A 21,144-nucleotide genomic window follows, 5' to 3' on the forward strand; every position below is an offset into this window, starting at 1 on the left:
CAACCATCTAAGCTGCTGTTTTTTATCTTTAGTGCTACAAATCTTTCTCTCGAAACCTTATATGAAAATCCAATATATATAAAAGATGAAAATAAAGCAGAACAAAAACGGCTGCAGAGTGGCCATGTTTTCACATCTCTTATTTCCAGCCAATCAAGTCAACAAACATACCTCAGTGCTTACACTGTAGGACATAGTAGAACTTTAGAAACATTGCTCAAACCCTTAAATCAAATAAAAATTTCAAATAACCCGCAGAATACAGAAATACTAGAGTTAGAACTCACCAAGATACTATCTATTCAGCCCATTTCCTTTGACTAGGGCTGAAAACAGGTTAACAGACTCATCTAGAATGACACCACAAACGGACAATATCTCAGGACAATATCTCAGGCATCTTGACTGAGCACCCACCGCTTTCCCCAACACTATGCGGTACTCCCACTGCACTTCCAAAAGTCACTTAGGGCCTCATCTGGAGTTAACCTCTGGCTTTAAGACAGAACTAGAGGCTTTAAGACAGAACTTTCGCAGCAAAGACAAAATGCTAGGAAAGGACCTATAAGTCCTGTTTTATCTGGTTATTCCAGCCATAACACTGGCTGCTACTGTCTTTTAAGAACCACTAACAAGTTCCGTGGTTTGAGAATTTATGGCTCTTCAAAGGTATTCTGCCACTCATCTCACTTAAGTTTTAATTTCCTTTTTATCTAAGTAAGGGACATAATCTAATTGAGTCAAAAATCAATCTCTTTTTAATCCTAAGGTATGGGCAAAAAACAAGACTCTAAAATTTTGGGAAAAAATTCCTTTGACCAAAAAAAAAAAAAAAAAAAAAAAAGAAATCATGCCATTTGCAACAACATGGATGGAACTAGAGGGTATAATGCTAAGTGAAGTAAGTCCTCTCAGAGAAAGACAGTTATCACAGGATCTCACGGATATGCAGAATTTAAGAAACAAGGCAGAGGATCACAGGGGAAGAACAGAAAAAAATGAAACAAGACGAAACCGGAGAGGGAGACAAACCATAGGAGACTCTTAATCTCAGGAAACAAACTGAGGGTTGCAGGGGGTGGGGAGAAGAATAGGGTCACTGGGTGATGGACACTGGAGAGGGTATGTGCTATGGTGAGTGCTATGAATTGTCTAAGACTGATTATTCACAGACCTGTACCCCTGAAACAAATAATACATTACATGTTAATTAACTGGTCTTAAAAGTGAAGTTTTAATTTTTAATTTAAAATTTAAAAAAAAAAGAATTTCTTTGACCAAAATTTAAAGAACTGAATTCTCAGTCACTTTAATGTCTCGTAAGAACAGAAAATAAAACGTACTTACTTAAACATCTGGAGCTGTGATAACCACTAAAGACAATCCCACAGCTTTCCAAACTCGTTAATTTCTACTAAGGTATTTCACTGTGCTAGACACTACAGGAAATATAATTATCATATGACCCATTTTGTTAGTGATGATTACAATGGAGCTCCAGTCAAGAGAGGAGTGTCACTGGTCTAAAGGCTACTGATCAGCTTAAATTCAAATATAGCACACTATTATATAAATATATGCAACGTATTTAATTACTAGATGCCTAAATTTGTTTAAAAGTTGTTTAAAGTCTGATTTAAATCAAAGAGTACCTTGAATAGCTGGGGGACAGATAATCAGGGTCTGCTGAAAGGCATCACCACAACCAAAATGAGCAGTTCCGGCCTGTAGAGGAATTCCATGGTGCACCACTGAATGAGCGGACGTGGTTAATGCCTGAAAGGATGAGCATAGGCAGCATTATCCTGAGCAGTCTTCTAACTGCTACATGTATGCTTTACAAAAGCAATTCCAATATACTTCTTAAAATCATAATTCTATTGATAAAAATGGACCCAGAAACTGGTTTTACTCAACTTTACTTTTTGTAGAGTTGCTGCATAGAAAGGTAAGTAGGGGATACTGACAGAGTGAAAGGTGATAAAATAAATGAGCTTCAGTAGTCATGCTCTGATTGTTTCCCTGAAATATTTGAGATTTCACAAAATAACCACAGTGAGACCTTCACCAGCATGTGACTTCTAATAGCTGACATAAGACTTCCACATACCTCAAAAGCAAAATAAGCAATCATAAAAAAAGGAGTATAAATTATTAAATACTCTTAAGTTCTTACCTGATTTCTTAATGTGCCAATTTTGGTAAAATTTGCTGTCAGATTAGCAGTACTGCCTGAAGCAACTGGTCTTAAAAGTGAAGTTTTATTGTGATTATTTGTGTCACATGGATTTGGGTGGGACTTACAAATATCCATAATATGAAAACAGGACTTTACACTGAAAAAAAAAGAAAGAAAGGTGATTGTAGTATTATTTTAAATGTTTAGAATAGTTTAAAATTTAAAGTTTCCAAAAGAAAAAAATTTCTACCAGAAAAACCTACACAAGGCTGAATTTTAAAGCAAGTGGAAGTATACCTTATATCTGCAGTATTTTCTAAGACATCAAAGCAATAGTAAGCATTTTTTGACTAGCACAATCTAGTTTTATGACCCCTGCCCAAATAATTTTTCCTAAATTTCTAGAGCTCTACATTCCTAAACTACTGGTACAAAGTATATGGTTATCATGTTATTTTCAAAGTCTTATATATGGAAATCATTAGGTATTTTTAACTGTTGGGGACAGGGATGGGGAAAGTAGTTGGGCTTTATAAAAATAGCAATTTTAAGGGTTATCCATAATAATGAATACTAGTTTGTCCCTATACCTTCTTTATTCAGTCATCTATATCAGTCATTAAATATTATTAAGTTATATAAATATATTAAAGTATTTTATAAAATATTAAAAGGCGTGGGGGTTCAAAGAATTCGTAAGATTTGTCTAAGGTTTGGGTTGTGGTCATTGGGGATGGTATGTGCTATGATGAGTGTTGTGAAGCGTGTAAACCTGGCAATTCACAGACCTGTACCCGGGCTAATAATACACTATATGTTAATAAAAAATTAAAAATTAAAAAAAAAAAGATATGTCTAAGGTAACTCTGATAAGACCTTCTCAACTTGAGAATGTATCTCCATTAACCCATTAAAAACCCTCCCTTCCTTCCACAACACAAAGAAGGTGTGGGCAGGGAAAGCAAATGGTGTGAAGGGAAAGTAAAGAAGGAGTTTGCAGGACACATAAGGGGGTGAAAAACTGTTAACTTCCTTTTATTGTATATACAAACCTAGTTATTAAGGTAAGAATGTCACATAAAAATATAAGATGCTCAGTCATTTCAGTATGGTATTTTGGAAAAAGGACACTGGAATGCAACTCAGATTTATGTTCTAGTACTAGCTGCCACTTACTAGTCCATGTGAATTAGGCCAAGTTAGCTTAACCTCTTTTGACTCCATTTAATAAATATATTGAATCATCCTCTAACACACTAATTTTCTACAGACTTAGTATTATTTCTCCAGATCATTTTAAAAGATTTTAAAGTAACATACTGGTTGCTATGAGGGAAATCTAGAAGATGTTTCATATTAACAAAAGGATGGTTCAAAGTCTCAGCTGGAGTAATTCTTAAATCTGCATCAATCAGCAACATTTTCTTCAACAGACTAACAAATTCTCTTCTATCTGCTTTCTCAGCCAAAAGATCACTTCCTTCCAAATCCATCACTGTGTTCACCTATAAGATCAAAATTTCAAGTCATCAGTCAATAAATAAATAAATAAATACGCAAGCCACAGAAGGTAGTGTATGTTAAAGACTCACATTAAAAAAAAAAAAAAATACCACAACAAAGGAAAGGACAGAGAACTACAATTATTTCAAAACAAGAATGAGTACTTGAGTTTTAACAAATCTGCAAAATGTTTCAAGGTACCAAAGAGCATTCAAAGCAAGGGAAAAATTTTTTTAACAAATTTCCACTTCTAACAAAATATAAGGAAGAGAAATTGGTACAGCTAGGATCTTCCGTCTTAAAAAAATACTTTTTACTAAAGCACAGGATGGTATAAATTAAACATTTGATAAAGATAAATGCAATTTAGTTCCCGAGAGGCTGAAACATTAGAATCAATTTTGTTTGAAAACCTTAAATTCAGCAAGCACTCTGCAGCCCTTTAGAAGATGATTAACATGCAGTGGCATCCTTGGCGTTCAAGTCCATCACCGTAGGCAGAGAAGACTAACAAACATGGCTGTGTTACTCACATGCACTATATCATCCAGGCTGTTGAATATGTACTTTCTGGCTTCTTTAGACTTCATTCCGGTCTCTGCCTCATGCTCTTCTAGTGTCTTATTGGACATGTCAAAGAGGAAAAATAGCGTATTACCCATCATTTGAAAATTCTTTATTTTTTAGTTCTAGCACATTTAGTCTAATACACTGAATAGTCTTAGGCAAGGAATTTCAAAAGAGTAACTATCAAAAACATACTTTTTAAAAGTACCCAAAAAAATGAGAAGAGCTTGGTTCAGGTTAAAATATATATATATATATATATATATAAAGAGCTAGGAATAAATTAAGTACTTGGGTTATGGAGTAAATGGTGAAATTTGGTCCTTGTAAAGCTTAATAATGGGAAACTGGGTAGAGAAGATGAAACACACAACACAAAAGTAATTACACACATAAAATTTAAAAAACCATTTAAGATGAGTTAATGATTTTGTTGCCAGGTTAGAGAATGAGCTACATTATTCAGGGAAGGCTTCCCCCCCCCCATTAAAAAGTGGGGAGGGATCAAAAATGAAAATTCAGAAGAAATACAATAAAAGAAAAATAGGCATGGGGGATATTATTCACATGAGGCATCTTAGAAAAAATGTTTTTCTAAAATTTTTTTAAATGAATTACCTTTAATCTCCAACCAGAATGAGAAATATCTGTTTCTCTGCAAAAAAATCTTGTGGATTTCGTGCCCACATTTAACAACTGTTCTCCCGGTAAACCTTGAGTCTGAGAAATATATCGGATCTGGAAAAGAATTTATAAAACCTAAGAGTTTATTCTTTACATGTAATAGATATTAACTGAACACCTATTCTCTATCAGACACTAAGCTGGAGTTAGGTCAAGAATTAAATGATGTAGTCTATGCCCTCAAGAAATTCTAGGGGAGCATACAAGCAAACAATTGTAATACAGGGTTGTAAAGTACCATAATAAATACATGCTTATGGAAAGACAGAGAAGGGGCACCTAAAATAATTGTAGTCACATAAAGCTCCAGAAGAGGTGATGCTCAAGTTGAGTCTAAAACGACAAGTTAAGAGTTCTTCAGCCCTGGAAGGGGAGCGGGGGACCTATGATTTATGCTAAGGTTGTAATATAAGTAAATATGCAAAATCAGGAGAAAATACCCACACACTCAGATCTTGGAAGCACAGAGGTTCACTCACTGAAAAATGACAAGAGGTAAAACTGAACTAGCAGGCAGAGGTAATAAGTTTCATCTGTCCTCTTTCCCTCTATAAGCCCCAAGTGCCCATAGTTTTATCCCTAAATCCATACTTAAATATTTATCTCTAGCCCTGGAGCTGTGAGCCAACTACTTCCTGAAACTCTCCACCTGACTGGACCTGAGGCACCTCAAAGGGAACATATCCTAAACTGAATTTTCCCTGAAATCTGATAATCCTCATGCCATTTCCCAGCAACAGACACCAACACCAACCTCCCAAACCAGAAACCTGAAATTCATACCAGACACATATCCTTTCCCTCATCTCTCTCCCCACAACATCCCAAACCCTAACAATTTTACCTCATTGGTCTTTTTCATAACTGTCCCCTCTTCAGGTCTTCTTCAATTCTGCATTATACAATTTCACAAGCCTCCTAAAGTAGTTTATCTGCCTCCCTAATGTCATCCAGGTTACCCCAATCATTATTCGCACTGCTAATGGCCATTCTGGTAAAATGCAAATCTGTTACTCCCTAGTGTAACATCGCTTTACCACCCACAGGATCAAATCCAAACCTCCAATCCCTGCATACAGGCCTCTGGCTTTATCTCTTCCCCACTCTTTACATGGTCCTATAAAGGAGCAGCCCCATCTAGCACCACACTAAGCTTTTCATGGGCTGGGTTCTCCTTCTTAAACTGCTAACTCCTTACCATCCCTGTGTGCCTCCCCACTCAACTTCATCAAATTCTGCGACAAGCTTTACCATTCCTTCTTCAAGACCCAGATCAAGAACTTCTCTATAAAGCTATGACTAACCATCTCAAACAGAGGTAATCCCTTTCCTCTGTGTTTCCATCAAACCTAAAACATAACCATCTTAATGCACTGAACACTAAATTACAATTCACTTTTACGTCTGTTTTCCCTACTAGACTGTTAAGTCTCCTGACAAGAGAGATGTTTATACATATTTGCATCCCCAATTTTACATGAAATTACAACTAAAATCACCACCTTACAAGTCAGTTTCATTTCATTAAAGTGTGGTGTCTTCCCCTCACTCCATATCTCCTAAGTGGCTGAGTTCCTTGTTTTACAAAAACAGAAAGTGAGAAGTACCAAGGGTCCAGTACCTAAATGCTACATCAGAGGCTCTCCGATAGTAGGAAAGGTGTTCACCATTCAACAAACATACATAGAGCATTTATTATGTCAGATGCTAAAGATATGCAGATGAATAAAACATGATGACAATCTGCAAAAGCATATAATTCAGTAGAATAAATATTTAAGCACATAATATGCAGTTAAGCTAGGAAGTGCTATTATGAAGAAGACAACAAAGTACTAAAGAACACGGAGAATCAGACAATTAATGTACCTATGAATCTGAGAGAGCACTAAAAACAAAACAAATGGCAAGTGATCTTGTGAATTTATTTTTGGTCTTCTAAAGAAAAACTGTTCCAGGGACACCTGGATGGCTCAGTCATTTTATGGGTCTGCCTTCGGCTCAGGTCATGATTCCAGGGTTCTGGGATCGAGTCCCACATTGCGGGGGGTGGGGGGTCGTCCTTGCTCAGCAGGGAGCCTACTTCTCCCTCTCCCTCTGTCTACTGCTCCCCTGCTTGTGCTCTCTCTCTCACTCTGACAAAAAAGAAAGGAAGGAAGAATGAAAGAGAGAGAGAGAGAACACTATTCTATCTGTACCCTCTAATACATGAAGGGACTCACCCTCCTTCATCCCCAGTGAATGAAGGGTGAAAGCCTGACTCAGAAGCAATTAATTCATAAATCTATGCTGTGAACTTGACTAGAAATAAGCTAATAAGCAAATTAGATTTATAATGTCAGGAATGTGAATTAACAAACAGCAATCACTACTGAGGGATAAGCTATAGGGTTATAAAATGGAGCTGGAATTCGGTGGCCGTGCTAACCTAACCAAAGTCCAGAGTGAGCAGAAACTCTGAGTAGCAAATTAGAACCAGAGCAGGTAAAAGCACCTGAAGAGCCGCTAAGTCACACTTAGGATACCCACCAAAGTGAAGTTCTACTGATGTCTATTAATTCCATTAAGTGTTCCTTTGAAACCAAAAGCACCTCCAACTCCAGACTTCACAAGATGCTGTCATATTATAGCTCCATTCTTGGATTTTTGTGACAGTCTAGACATAAGTACAGGAGCTCTTACTTGAGCCAGCTTACTTGAGGAGGTCTCTATGTAACCAAATAGCCTGACAAAAAGAACTTTAAAGATTCCCACTTCCTCGTAAAACACAGGAGCTGAAATAGTCCATTTTATTTTCATACATGGGGTATGACTTGAAATTATCAAGTAAAATAATTGGAGTATGAATTCAGACTTTTAGCTGTTCTTGATGAGATTCTATATAAATAAACTCCAGCAAACATTTTCCAAGAACAATCATCATTACGAAGTTAACACTGTCCATTCACCCATAAAAATATTATTTTTTTTTAATTTATTTATTTGACAGAGAAAGAGGTCACAAGTAGGCAGAGAGGCAGGCAGAGAGAGAGAAACAGGCTCCTCACTGAGCAGAGAGCCCGATGCGGGGCTCAATCCCAGGACCCTGAGATCATGACCTGAGCTGAAGGCAGAGGCTTAAACCACTGAGCCACCCAGGCGCCCCATAAAAATATTATTTAATTACCTAGAATGTTTTTGATATTTCCCTGAAATTCAATCCAATGAATTCAATCCAATACACAGAACACCAACAAGACAGCACACCCACAATTATGACAGGAAGGGACTCCAGCACAGTACCAATTCGCAGGGCAGCCTTCTCTAAACACACATACCACTCATTTGAGTATGAATGGAAATGAAATGCATAGATGAGAAAATATGACACATAAGAAATTCTCAGCAAGGTCAGGGCCTACTTGTAGAATCCAAAATTTAAAGAGGAAATTGCCTTGGAGAAGCTTTAAGAAATAGATGATAAAGATGATTAAAGAGCTAGAACACAAACCCCACAATGAAGAATTAAAATAATCTGCATATTTTTTCCTGGTGACTCAAATGTGGCTTTTAAGTATATAGTAATTATGAGCCTACCATAAATTCTTTTTCACCTCCTTTGGGAAAAAGAAACCTGTTATTGCATTAGGTTAAATGAAGGTTAGAAATTAAGACATACCAACGAGAGTAAAGGAGCAAGTTACAATGTATTTCATCGAAAGTCTTTGTTTTTGTAAACGTTCCATGCGCACTTAAAAAGTGTGCATTCTGCAGTTTTGCACGTAGTACTGGATGTAGTACTCCACGTCTGTGTCATTAAATCAACTTAGTTAATCACGGGCTCAATCCTCTATATACTGATCGTTTTTCTATTTTTGCTCCATCAATTACTGAAAGAAATGTGCTAAAATTTCTAATTATGATTGTGGGTTTATTTCTCTTTTGGTTCTGTCAATTTTAGATTTATATTATTTTAAAGTTATTAGTACATGTATAAAATATAGACTGTCATTTTTGTGTTGAACTGAATTTCCCAAATTAATTGGCTAAGCTTCCCCTTTATAAATAATGCTGATGTATCTTTAGTAAGATTATTTCTGTTGTTAAAAGCAATGTTATTAATAAAAGCAAAACAGAGGGGCGCCTGGGTGGCTCAGTGGGTTAAGCCTCTGCCTTCAGCTCGGGTCATGATCTCAGGGTCCTGGGATCGAGCCCCACATGGGCTCTCTGCTCAGCGGGGAGCCTGCTTCCTCCTGTCTCTCTGCCTGCCTCTCTACTTGTGATCTCTCTCTCTCTCTCTGTCAAATAAATAAATAAAAATCTAAAAAAATAATAATAAAATAAAAATAAAAGCAAAACAGAAAAAAAAGACTATCTTGTAAAACATATTGAGAGATAAACATTTGTACAAAATGTTATCACAGGACAAACTGATAAACTAAGCTCCTGGCTCCATCCCTAGAACTCAGTCTGCAGACAGAATACAGGTGGAGGTTGATGGATTTGAGAAACTAACATAAAGACCATGAACACCCTCTTCCAGTGACAGCAGAGACCCAGTGGTAGGGTGAAAGTGAAGTCTGGAAGAGGGCTCATGCCAGGATCTGAGCACAGACCACGGAAGGGTTTTTAGTTGGGCCCTTTTAACTCTCCCCCATATTGCATTGAAAGTATCATTATCCATAAGGTAGTGGAGAGGTAGTCCACTGCTAACAGCATAGATTCTGGATTCATATTGCCTGTGCTGAATTCTTGGGGCAAGTTATTTAACTTCCCCACAGCTTGGTTTCCTCATCTGTAAAACAGAGGCAATAGTAGTATGTATCTCTAGCAGTATAAGGTTGTTGGGAACATTACATGAATTAATGAAAGTGTAGGAACAGTTTCTGACATATAAAAGAGCTCAATAAGTATTAATTAAAAATATTACCATTACCCACTGTACTGCCACTGTAAGAAAAAAAAGAGTAAGTTTAAAAATAAAATAGCAACAGCACCCCAATTAGGTGTCCAAGTATATCAGGGCAGCTGATGACTAGAACAGGGAACAGATAACAGATAAAAGCATACCTTACTGATGGCCTCTATACATTCTAATTAGACAATCATATTCTAGGAAGCTGGTGAAAATCTATGAAATCCAACCACATTAATAAATAAACTAAAGTAAAAACCAAAAAACACTTACATGATCATTTTAATAGATGCATAAAGGCATCTGAAAGTCAAAAACCAACTTAGGAAAAAGAATAATAATCAGAAAATTAGGGGAGAGGCGAACCCTAAGAGACTATGGACTCTGAAAAACAACCTGAGGGTTTTGAAGGGGCGGGGGGTGAGAGGTTGGGGGAACCAGGTGGTGGGTAATAGGGAGGGCACGTATTGCATGGAGCACTGGGTGTTGTGCAAAAACAATGAATACCGTTATGCTGAAAAAATAAATAAAAATTTAAAAAAAAAAAGAAAATTAGGAATAGAGGGAGATCCCTTATCTTGAAAACAGACATTTATCAAAACACAGCACACATATTTGGAAATGAGTATATAAAGTCTAAGACTGAAACCAAAACAAGAATGCTTACATCATCATTCCTATTCACTTCCATCCATATTTTGGAAAACAACTTTTAAAATACCAAACTAATAATTACTTAACTATTGATGCCATATGCTAATATATTTTTAAATTATCATATTCTTTTGGAAGTAAAGTAATATACATTCTGAAAATACTATTAATCTGGGTCAGATTAACACCTGTTCCCAGTTTACAAAACAAAAAAATCTATTATGGAATTTAGAAAAAGCTTTGATCAGGGCTTTGTCTTAAATTACCATTGTGACTTTTGACAAGTCATTTCATTTTTCTGGGCCTCGGTTATCCCTTCTATAAAACAGGAAGGAGTAGTAAAGAGATAATCTGTAGGGTCCTTTTCAGAACTAATGTCAGGTGTACAAGACAAGATCTGTAGATGTCCCTATTCAACATAGAGCAGCAAATCAATCTGAAGTTGCCACTAGATGGTGTCCGGCTCCAGAATACCATATGTGTCATCACTTGTAGTCCCCAAAACCAGAAGTAAACTTCTAGCATTTGACTGTTAACTTCAGTCCTTCAGCAACTAAGGGACTATTGGGACTCACCCAACTAGACCATCAACTCTTTTAAAACTAGTACCCGTCTAGCATCTGCATCAAAGTTAGTGGTTGGAAAAAGCCAAAGGAAACCAGGATGTATGGAAAACGTTACAGAAACTACCTTCTAAGAGATACGCTGAACATGGAGGATGAAAGGTGGAGACTATAGCAAGCCTAGCATAAAAGAGGAGGCTTATGGGTAGAAAGTCACTGTAAGAAGATAAGAGATTAAAGTTAATGATAACATCTAATCTAATAGTATTAAATGACTTTTAGGTTCATCTCGGCAACATGTAAATCACCAAATCCGTAACCTCTCATACCTTTTTTTTTTTTTAAAGACGCATTTATCTGAGACAGAGAGAGAGAGAGAAAGATGGGGAGTGAGGGGCAGAGGGGCAGAGAGAATCCTGAAGCAGACTCCACACTGAGCACTGAGCCCAACACAGGGCTCAATCCCAGGACCCTGAGATCATGACCTGAGCTGAAACCAAGAGTTGGCTGCTTCACCAACTGAGTCACCCAGGCGCCCCCTCATACCCTTTTTGATATAGAAAGTTAAATCCTGAAAATCAGAAATACGGCACATTTTATTCTTACATCATGTTTGCATTAAAATATTCTATTTTCTATTTTTATTAAAAGTTAAATAGTACACCTTTAAATAAAAATATCTACTAGAAACACAAAACTGATGTAAGCATTTTGTTCATTTTGACGAATGTTTTCCACTAAAATATGAGTATATATCTAATAAGGAAGATGCTATGAAACCTTTTCAAATAATACTGGTTAAGTTCATAATTACTACAGAAAAGAACCTCGGTATTAAAACAAAACAACACAGGAAAATAGCAAACAACATTCACTGTCTAATAGCTTAGAGAGGCTAATGAACATAACTGAAAACTGTCATGAAAAGCATTTAATGGGCGCGTCTGGGTGGCTCAGTCCATTAAGTGTTTGACTTCATTCAGCTCAGGTCATGATCCTGGGGACTGGATGGAGCCCTGCACCCAGCTCCCTGCTCAGTGGGGAGTCTGCTTGTCCCTCTGCCCCTCCCCCTGCTCATGCTCTGTCTCTCAGATAAATAAAAACTTAAAAAAAAAAAAAAAGAAAAAAAGAAAAGAAAAAGTGTTTAATGAAGTAATTACTGAGAAGTAATTACTGAGAATCATTTGAATAATGTTAATAATGTTAAATAATGTTAAATAATGTTAATAATGTTAAACTAGATTATTTCTAGTGTCACTCAAAAACAGCTCAAAATACTGAAGAGGGCTCAGGTGACTGAAGTACTTAAGCCCAATAACGGTTGTTGATTTAAGACCAATAGTTACAAAGCCTTTTATTCCTTGGGAGTGGCTAATATTTCATCCATCATCAAAGTTTGTCACCCAAGCGTAACTTTATTATTTAAATGGACACAATCCAGCCCTTCGAATGTCTACACACAAAAATGATACAAAAAAGTGTTTTTGCAACTCTGGGGGCCTGTGGGTTGAACTTTGTTTATGAAACGTTACTTCAGTTGTTATTAAAAAAAAAAAAAAAAGTTTTTAAAAAACCAAGTACAGTTTTGAGATCTTGAGTTTAAATTCCCTAAGAGCTCAGGTTTTGTCATTTTATTTTAAAGATTTTTTTTTGACAGAGCGAGAAAACACACAAGCAGGGGGAACTGCAGGCAGAGAGAGAAGTAGGTCCCCACTGAGCAGGGAACCCAACGTAGGGCTCGATCCCAGGACCCTAGAATCACAACCTGAGCCCAAGGCGGATGCTTAACAATTGAGCCACCCAGGCGCCCCTTGTCATTTTATTTCAAAAAGGTTTTCATAGTATTATATACCTGGGGAAATGCATTCCTATTAGTCTACTATTTTTCTTTACATTCTACCAATTCTTTACATTCTATCTAGAACTATCACGACAGCTTTGTTACCTGGTCATACTCCAAGGCTCCTGGGTAGAGCGGCCATCCAAGGAATAACTCTGCAATCACACATCCCAGTGACCACATGTCTATGGCTTCACAAAATGGCAACCCCAATATAATCTCTGGAGCTCTGAAATTTAAAAAAAAATAATAATAAAAAAAATCAACGATTTTTCCTTTAAAATTATCTTATTTCATTGGCATTCTAAGAAAAGTTAGTAAATGACAGAGTAGTCATCTTCTATTTACAGTAACTCTTCCCTTTTCAGAATTCTTTGAAGCCTAGACATAATGTTGAATTAAGCTTACAAGGGTACGATGAGTACAACCATTGCTAGGATATAATCTCTGTACTTAACCTTACAGAGAATTTTATTAACATATTAAAAAAGGAAAAAGCACAGATCTTGTTTTTGAGACTATAACAGATTAGAAATAATACACTAGAAAGAGAACTGGCAAACTATAAAATACACGCACCGTTGACATCAACAGAACTGAAAACCAGACATTGATAAGAGCAAACAAAACAAGCCCAAAGGCTAAAAGTGGATGTAGACGTAGGTATTACTTCAGAAAACAATAATAAATATTCACGAAAACAGGACTGTTAGTCATCGAGAGACACAAGACCAAGTGCAATGCATTCTGCTTTCAAGGGCAGAAAAATACAAGGCATCAAAACAGCCAGAAAGCTTCTTAGCACTTGAAGAGCTCCAATTACTTGGAAAATGTATTCCATGAAAAATATCATGCCCAGATAAACTGTGCTACTTCACATAACTTTCCATGAGAAAATTAAGATTCTGAGAGGCCTCACATACAGCTATGTAATTCCAAAGTGAGTCATAAAATCACAGATACCCTAAACAGTCTCAAATTTAAGAGAAGTTGTAAGATCAATACAATGAATGGGTTTTTCTTCATGAACCACTGGAGAGTAATTTGCCAAGTAACTGTACACTTTGTATTTCCTACAAACAAGGATATTCCCCCACATAACCACAATACAATCATCAAAATCAGGAAATGAACACTGATACATCTCTACCATCTAAGCCTCAGACTCCCAAGTTTGGCCAATTATACTAATAATTAATGTCCTTCACGGCGAAAGGATCCAATTCAAAACCATACATCACGTTCACTTGTCATATCTTTTAGAGTAAGTTCCTTAAGTCTTTCCTTGATTTCTATGACCTTGGCACAAGCTGTTACAGGCCAGTTCTTTGTAGAATGTCTCTCAGTGTGGGTTTGTCTGCTGTTTCCTCATAATTAGGTCCAGGTTATAAATCTTTTGGGAGGAGTATGACCAAAGACAGATGCTTTCTTTTCATGATGTGGTCTGGTGGCATATAATTTTGATTTGTTGCAATACTTGATAATGTTCACTTTGATTATTTAACATGGTATCTGCTAGTTGTTTTTTTTTTTTTTTGCTAGATATTTCCACTACTGAGTTCTTCCTTTTTCCCTCTGTAATTAAATATTTTGCAGGATTTCAATTTGAGACTATATGTGTAAGCCATTCCTTATCAAATTTTCAATTTCTTTATTTATTTGCCTATGCGAGTATAAATGAATAGAATCCTATTTTAGTCAATGAATTACAATCCATTACTGTAACTATCTACTTTGATACTCTGATTTTCCCGACTTGACCACTTAAACTCCCTCAACGAGCTATGGGTCCTCATCTGTACCGGGATGGCACTGTTCCCAGGCTCTCTCAGTATACATATTGTATACAGTTAGACAAAATAAGGCTTCTGCTAATTTCTTTAACTGAGACTGCTGATTGTCATTATTTCCAAAAGCAGTGGTTCTCAATCTTGGCTGCACATTATAATCACTTGGTCCTGGCCACACTCCTACCAATTAAATCAGAAACTCTGGGGGAGGGACTTGGGAATTTATTTTTGTAAAGCTCCCAGGGTGGTTCCAATACATGGCCAAAGTTGAGAACCAAAGCCCTAGCTCAAGTGGTTAGACCAATGGGAAGATTGCTCCATCTTCTCCCTATAGCTCTTCTGATCAGAGTAAGTTCAAGGGATAATAAATAAGCTGGGGTTTTGTTTGTTTGTTTTGTTTTGTTTTGTTGTTGTTACCACTGATTTAGGATCTGTCCAGTGAGTCCTCCCCTGGACATCTCTGCCATAATTAATACTTAAAGTTCAACAGTCTCTTAACCCACAAGCATTTGTTAAAATCAAGTATGTGCTTTGAGGCATAAAAGATCTTTAGAACACAGTTATATTCTTTTGACAAAATACTTGGTGTTAGTATAGATGTATACATGTGAATTATATTGATAGAACCAACTGCTTAATTGCGTAGAAAGAGGGGAAAAAACAACTTACACTGAGTTATCATTCTTACATATTCATAACAGTGTACAAAAGAAAACAGAGACCATCTTTTCCTTTTTTGTTCACTATGGTATAAATAGAAGCTAGCAGAGAATATACACTCAGTAAACATTTTCTCAAATAAATCATTCCTACACAGGTTGGGTCACAAAAAGGAAAGCATCAGAGTTTTTGAAATACGGATTGGAACTAAGCCTTGAGGAACAGAAGTCTAGGCAGAAAGAAAGAGAAACGGCCACAAGAGTTAATGAACAGTATGTATTAACCATACTAAAAAAGATTCAAAGCAAAAAGACAGTTTCTAAAAATATGAAGTAAGGGGCGCCTGGGTGGCTCAGTGGATTAAGCTGCTGCCTTCGGCTCAGGTCATGATCTCGGGGTCCTGGGATCGAGCCCCGCATCGGGCTCTCTGCTCCGCGGGGAGCCTGCTTCCTCCTCTCTCTCTGCCTGCCTCTCTGCCTACTTGTGATCTCTCTCTCTGTCAAATAAATAAATAAAATCTTTAAAAAAAGAAAATTAAAAAAGATTAAAAATAAAAATAAAAATATGAAGTAAAAAGGGATTCCCTAGTGATGTTTAATCATGTACTAATTTGAATTCTGAAGAATCATTAAGACTAACAGATCTATAGCCATGTAAGAGTTTTATGATAATTTTGAAATATTCACTATGAAAAGTTATGAGGTTTGAAATTGACTACTGGAAACTTCAACGTCATATCTGGCAATGAAAGAAAAGTAACAGAATGATAGTGCCTAGGATAGACAACTTAAAGAGACTGAAATTATTTGATACCTGATTAACAATGAGAAAGGAGTTTCTGTCAAATAGACAAAGAACAATGAATTCCTTCTGCCATTTGCTGCCATTTAATGATGGTGACAAGAATGTGGAACTGCACATTTTCAAAATCTTGACCAGGAACTGCATAAAGCCATTTCAAGCATAAAATTGGATATACAAAAGTTATACTCAAGGAAGCAAACTCAAATTTCTCATTTAAAATATGAAAGAATTTTAACTGCAAGTTTTACACAAATTCATTGTGTTTTTTCCTGCATCAGCTAGGGTCTTAAAAAAGCAGATTCGATACCATTCACATGCACATTCCTTTCATTCCTTTAAATGCTGCGGTCCCTGATGGCTAATGATGATGAACATTTTTCATGTGTCTGTTGGCCACTTGTATGTCCTCTTTGGAGAGTTGTCTGTTCATGTCTTCTGCCTATTTTTTGACATGATTATCTGTTTTTTGAGTGTTGAGTTTGAGGAGTTCTTTATATATCTTGGGTATCAGCCCTTTGTCTGTAGTGTCATTTGCGAATATCTTCTCCCATTCTGTGACTTGCCTCTTTGTTTTGTTGACTATTTCCTTTGCTGTGCAGAGCTTTTGATCTTCAAGTCCCAAAAGTTCATTTTTGATTTTGTGTTTCCTTTGCCTTTGGAGATATGTCTTGAAAGAAGTTGCTGTGGCCGATGTCGAAGAGGTTGCTGCCTGTGTTCTCCTCTAGGATTCTGATGATTCCTGCCTCACATTGAAGTCTTTTATCCATTTTGAGTTTATCTTTGTGTATGATGTAAGAGAATGGTCAAGTTTCATTCTTCTGAGATACCACCTTACACCAGTTAGAATGGACAAAATTAAGACAGTAAACAATTATGGTGAAAGGGGAACCCTCTTATAATGTTGGTGGAAATGCAAATTGGTGCAGCCACTTTGGAAAACAGTGTGGAGATTCCTTAAGAAATTAAAAACAGGGGGGCACCTGAGTGGCTCAGTGGGTTAAGCCTCTGCCTTCAGCTCAGGTCAATATCTCAGGGTCCTGGGATCGAGCCCCACATCAGACTCTCTGCTTAGCAGGGAGCCTGCTTCCCCCTCTCTCTGCCTGCTTCTCTGCCTACTTGTTAACTCTCTCTCTGTCAAATAAATAAATAAAATATTAAAAAAAAATTAAAAACAGAGCTACCCTCTGACCCTACAATTGCACTACTGGGTATTTACCCTAAAGATACAGATGTAATGGGGAAAAAAGGGCCATCTGTACCCCAATGTTCATAGCAGCAATGGCCACAGTTGCCAAACTGTGGAGAGAGCCAAGATGCCCTTCAACAGACAAATGGATAAAGAAGATATGGTCCATATATACAATGGAATATTACGCCTCCATCAGAAAGGATGAATATGCAACTTTTGTATCAACATGGACAGGACTGGAGGAGATTATGCTGAGTGAAATAAGTCAAGCAGAGAGAGTTATGTATCATATGGTTTCACTTACTTGTAAAGCATAAGGAATAACACGGAGGACATTGGGAGAAGGAGAGAAGTGACTTGGGGAAATCGGAGGGGAAGACAAACCACGAGAGACTGTGGACTCTGAGAAACAAGCTCAGAATTCTGGAGGGGAGGGAGGTGGGGGTTGGTTGAGCCTGGTGGTGGTGGGTATTGAGGGCACGTATTGCATGGGGCAGAGTGTGGTGCATGAACAATGAATCTTGGAACAGTGAAAAAATAAAATAAATTAAAAAAAAAAAAAAGCAGATTCGATGTGCAAGAAGCATCTTGGGGAAGGTAGGGAGAGGAGGCAGGAGCAGGTGTAGACAGCCCTCAAGCCCTCACATCCGGAGCAGTTCTGACATGCACAAAGAAGAGAGGCAAAGGGAGGGGTGGAGAGAGAACCTCCCACTACAGCGCTGTTAGGAGAAAGTCTTGGCTGGCCCAGGGCAGAGCCCCTAAGGAAAAAATCACCTGCTGGAGGAGCTCCCCATCAAGCAAGAAGAGTCCAGCTCTAGTACCGCTACTGTGTTTGGTCACTGGCTAGAAATGCTGGGACGCATTTCTGAAGGAGCAGCAGCTGGAGATTCTGGGTCAACTGCGCTCCCCACGGGAAGGCCTTGTGAAGGGGCAGCTGAGTGACACAATTCTGTGCCTGCCACAACTATCCTCCCCAAAACTTTTGTATTTTATTTTCAAATACATATATACCATACAGAAAATGCAACAAATTTCCTCACCAAGTCCCATTTAAATGTGCCCCAACTTTCTCCGGTCTACCCTAGCACACCACAGATATTACCATTTTCTATGCAGATCAATGTAAAAGGTTGGGAAACGATACCGTCAAGTATTTACAATCTAGATGAAGTTGCCAGAGATGCCTGAGCTCTACCAGCCAGTCTCACAATAAACTTAAAAATTAAATTATGCATGAAAAAACAATATATCCATCCGTCGGTAATGAAGAAAGCTTAGTTTTCTGGTTATATTTTAATTGGCTCTCGAATTCTTCCCCTGGACTAACTATACTTTTGGATAAAAATGATCGTAATAGTGATTCTAACCTGTGGACCATTCTTTAAAAAAAAAACTTCTGTCCTACTGCTAAAGGAAATTGTTCCACTTCTTTTCTCATCTATCCTATAGAGCACCTATGATGTGGCAGTGCAAGGACAGAACAAGGCACAGACATCATTTGTACTTTCAGAGACTAGGCAAGGTACACAATAAACATGTCTACTGAATGGAGAGTCTAACAAAACCTCTTGTTTACCACTCTATAAATACTCACACTTCGAAGTGTCAAACCCACAAACTAAAAAAATTAGGCCATATGGTAAAAAAGGCAATCTATATCTAAAATGCTGGGTTTTTTTTATTATTTTTTGTCATATGCTTTTAATCAAATTTATCAATATTCATTAAGAATAAATCCTTTCTACTCTTCTGAAACCTTGAAACATTAATATAAAATATAGGGTTAAAGTGGGTAAGATGAAAACAAAAAAATTTTTAACTATGTAAACTGATTTCTGGGGACTTTGGCCAGAGTAGAAGAGAATGTTGGCAGTCAATGCGTTAAATAAGAACACAGTGAAATACTGTCATTCAGAAAAGAAGATAACTATTAGTGGAACATTTTATTTGCTTTACCTCATCTTTATTTACTTTTGTAAGTTGAAAATTCAATTACGGGCAGAAGAAACCCAGGAAAAAGAATATCTCACTTCAGGAACTCAGTATGTCTAGATCTAGGAACAATAACTTTTTTTTTTAGTAGGGGGAGCAGACAGAGAGGGAAAGAGAGAATCTCGAGCAGACTGCCCGCTGAGCAGGGAACCATATGTGGGGTTCAAACTCACAACCTTGAGATCAAGACCTGGGCCGAAATCAAGAGTCAGACACTCAACCAACTTTGAAGCCACGCACATGCACTAACATTGTTTTTTTTAACAATTGTATTTATTTTTTTGACAGAGAGAGACACAGTGAGAGAGGGAATACAAGTAGTGGGAGTGGGGGAGGGCGAAGAAGCTTCCCGCAGAGCTGGGGATCCCAGGACCCCAGGATCATGACCTGAGCAGAAGGCAGTCGCTTCACAACTGAGCCACCCAGGTGTGCCTAACAATTACATTCCTATAAAAGAGATGCCTTGGATCATCACTGCGAATGCCATTAAACTATGAACTCATATGACGATTTTGTGGACACCAAGAAAATGTTGATCATATTCCTAACTTACAGAGAGGGAGTTTTCTTTTTGACATTAAGAGATTATAATGGTCAGGCCAATGTGAATATCTACTCTGCCTAACAACTTCACTTCTCATTAAATGTAATCAATTAGCATAATGCTAACAACGCTTCAGCTCCTGGTAAGTCTAGTGGCAGAGCCACCCATGTCTGGTCAATTCTAGAACACTAATCAAATAATTTCTGAAATGCCAAGCTAAGGGCCAGAGCCTAATGGTTCTGGCAGATAGCATCACTCACTAAGACTGAGAGGTACAGTCATCCAGGCTTCTCTTGATGATACCTCTATACCAAGTATTTATCTACAGGCTTCTCTCTGCTTTTGACATTTAAAAAATGCTAGAGAAATGCACCACAAACTTGGAAAAGGTAAATAAGTGGTAAACTCAATAAAGATAAAAATACTAAAATGACAACAGTCTTTTCTGAAGTAGAAGATGAAGAAGGCATTTTTTAAAATAACAGTTTTATTAAACTATGGTATGATTCAAAGGTTTTTAGTATAGTCACAATTGTGCAACGAAGCCCACAATCAATTTTAGAACAGTTTTATCATCCCAAAAAAGAAAGCCCTATATCCATTAGCATTTACTCTCCAGTCCTCCCAAGCTCCTCCATCCTGGGCCACCACAAATCTACTTTTGGTGTCATTAGAGCTGCCTGTTCTGGACACTTCATACAAATGGAACAGTAGGAAGTGGGGTCTTATGACCGGCTCCTTCACTTGCATGTTTCTCAGACTGCAGCACATGCCAGCACGTCACTCCCTTTTCCTGCTGCACAGTATCCAACCGCATGGATATTCCAGGTCTACTCAGCCACTCATCAAATGATGGACGTTGGAATTTTCTCTTCTTTTGGCTTACTTGTAAAAGAATGAAATTATGAAAACTATGAAGTGAAGGCCATCTATCAGTTCAGCATGCTGCGGGGCAAGATATACTCCAGTGGGGCAGAAGGTCAGAGCAGAGAGGCCGCACACCTAAGGCAAGCACTGCCTCAGACAGACAGGATGAAAATGCCTTTGACAGAACAGAAATCCAAAAGGGAATGGAGAGTATCAGTGTTAAAAGAAACACTGATTTTTCGACTTTGTTCAAAGCTACTGTCTTTCTGACGGAGTTCATCCTGTGCTACCCCTTTTCAGACACCTCAGGCACTAAAAGAACCTCCCGCCTTTACACTGGCGAGCCATCATACAAGAGCGTGGACCACAGGTGCGATTCCCTTCAGGTAAGTTTCATGAGAACGTCATGCTATG

General features: G+C 37.6%; 1 protein-coding gene across 5 annotated transcripts in view; it reads right to left on the reverse strand.

Moving 5' to 3' along the window:
* Window positions 1–21,144, reverse strand: part of HIPK3 (homeodomain interacting protein kinase 3) — a 96,348-nt gene that overhangs the window by 14,121 nt on the left and 61,083 nt on the right. For all 5 annotated transcript variants that reach the window (XM_046015642.1, XM_046015640.1, XM_046015641.1 and 2 more), the window contains exons 3-8: window positions 12,990–13,113; window positions 4,868–4,987; window positions 4,216–4,302; window positions 3,500–3,684; window positions 2,177–2,336; window positions 1,653–1,776 (exon numbers count right to left, since the gene is read on the reverse strand). In XM_046015642.1, the coding sequence (XP_045871598.1) occupies window positions 1,653–1,776; window positions 2,177–2,336; window positions 3,500–3,684; window positions 4,216–4,302; window positions 4,868–4,987; window positions 12,990–13,113 (800 nt within the window). The remainder of the gene's footprint in view (window positions 1–1,652; window positions 1,777–2,176; window positions 2,337–3,499; window positions 3,685–4,215; window positions 4,303–4,867; window positions 4,988–12,989; window positions 13,114–21,144) is intronic.

This window comes from Meles meles, chromosome 8 (assembly GCF_922984935.1).
Source record: "Meles meles chromosome 8, mMelMel3.1 paternal haplotype, whole genome shotgun sequence".
NCBI lineage: Eukaryota > Metazoa > Chordata > Mammalia > Carnivora > Mustelidae > Meles > Meles meles.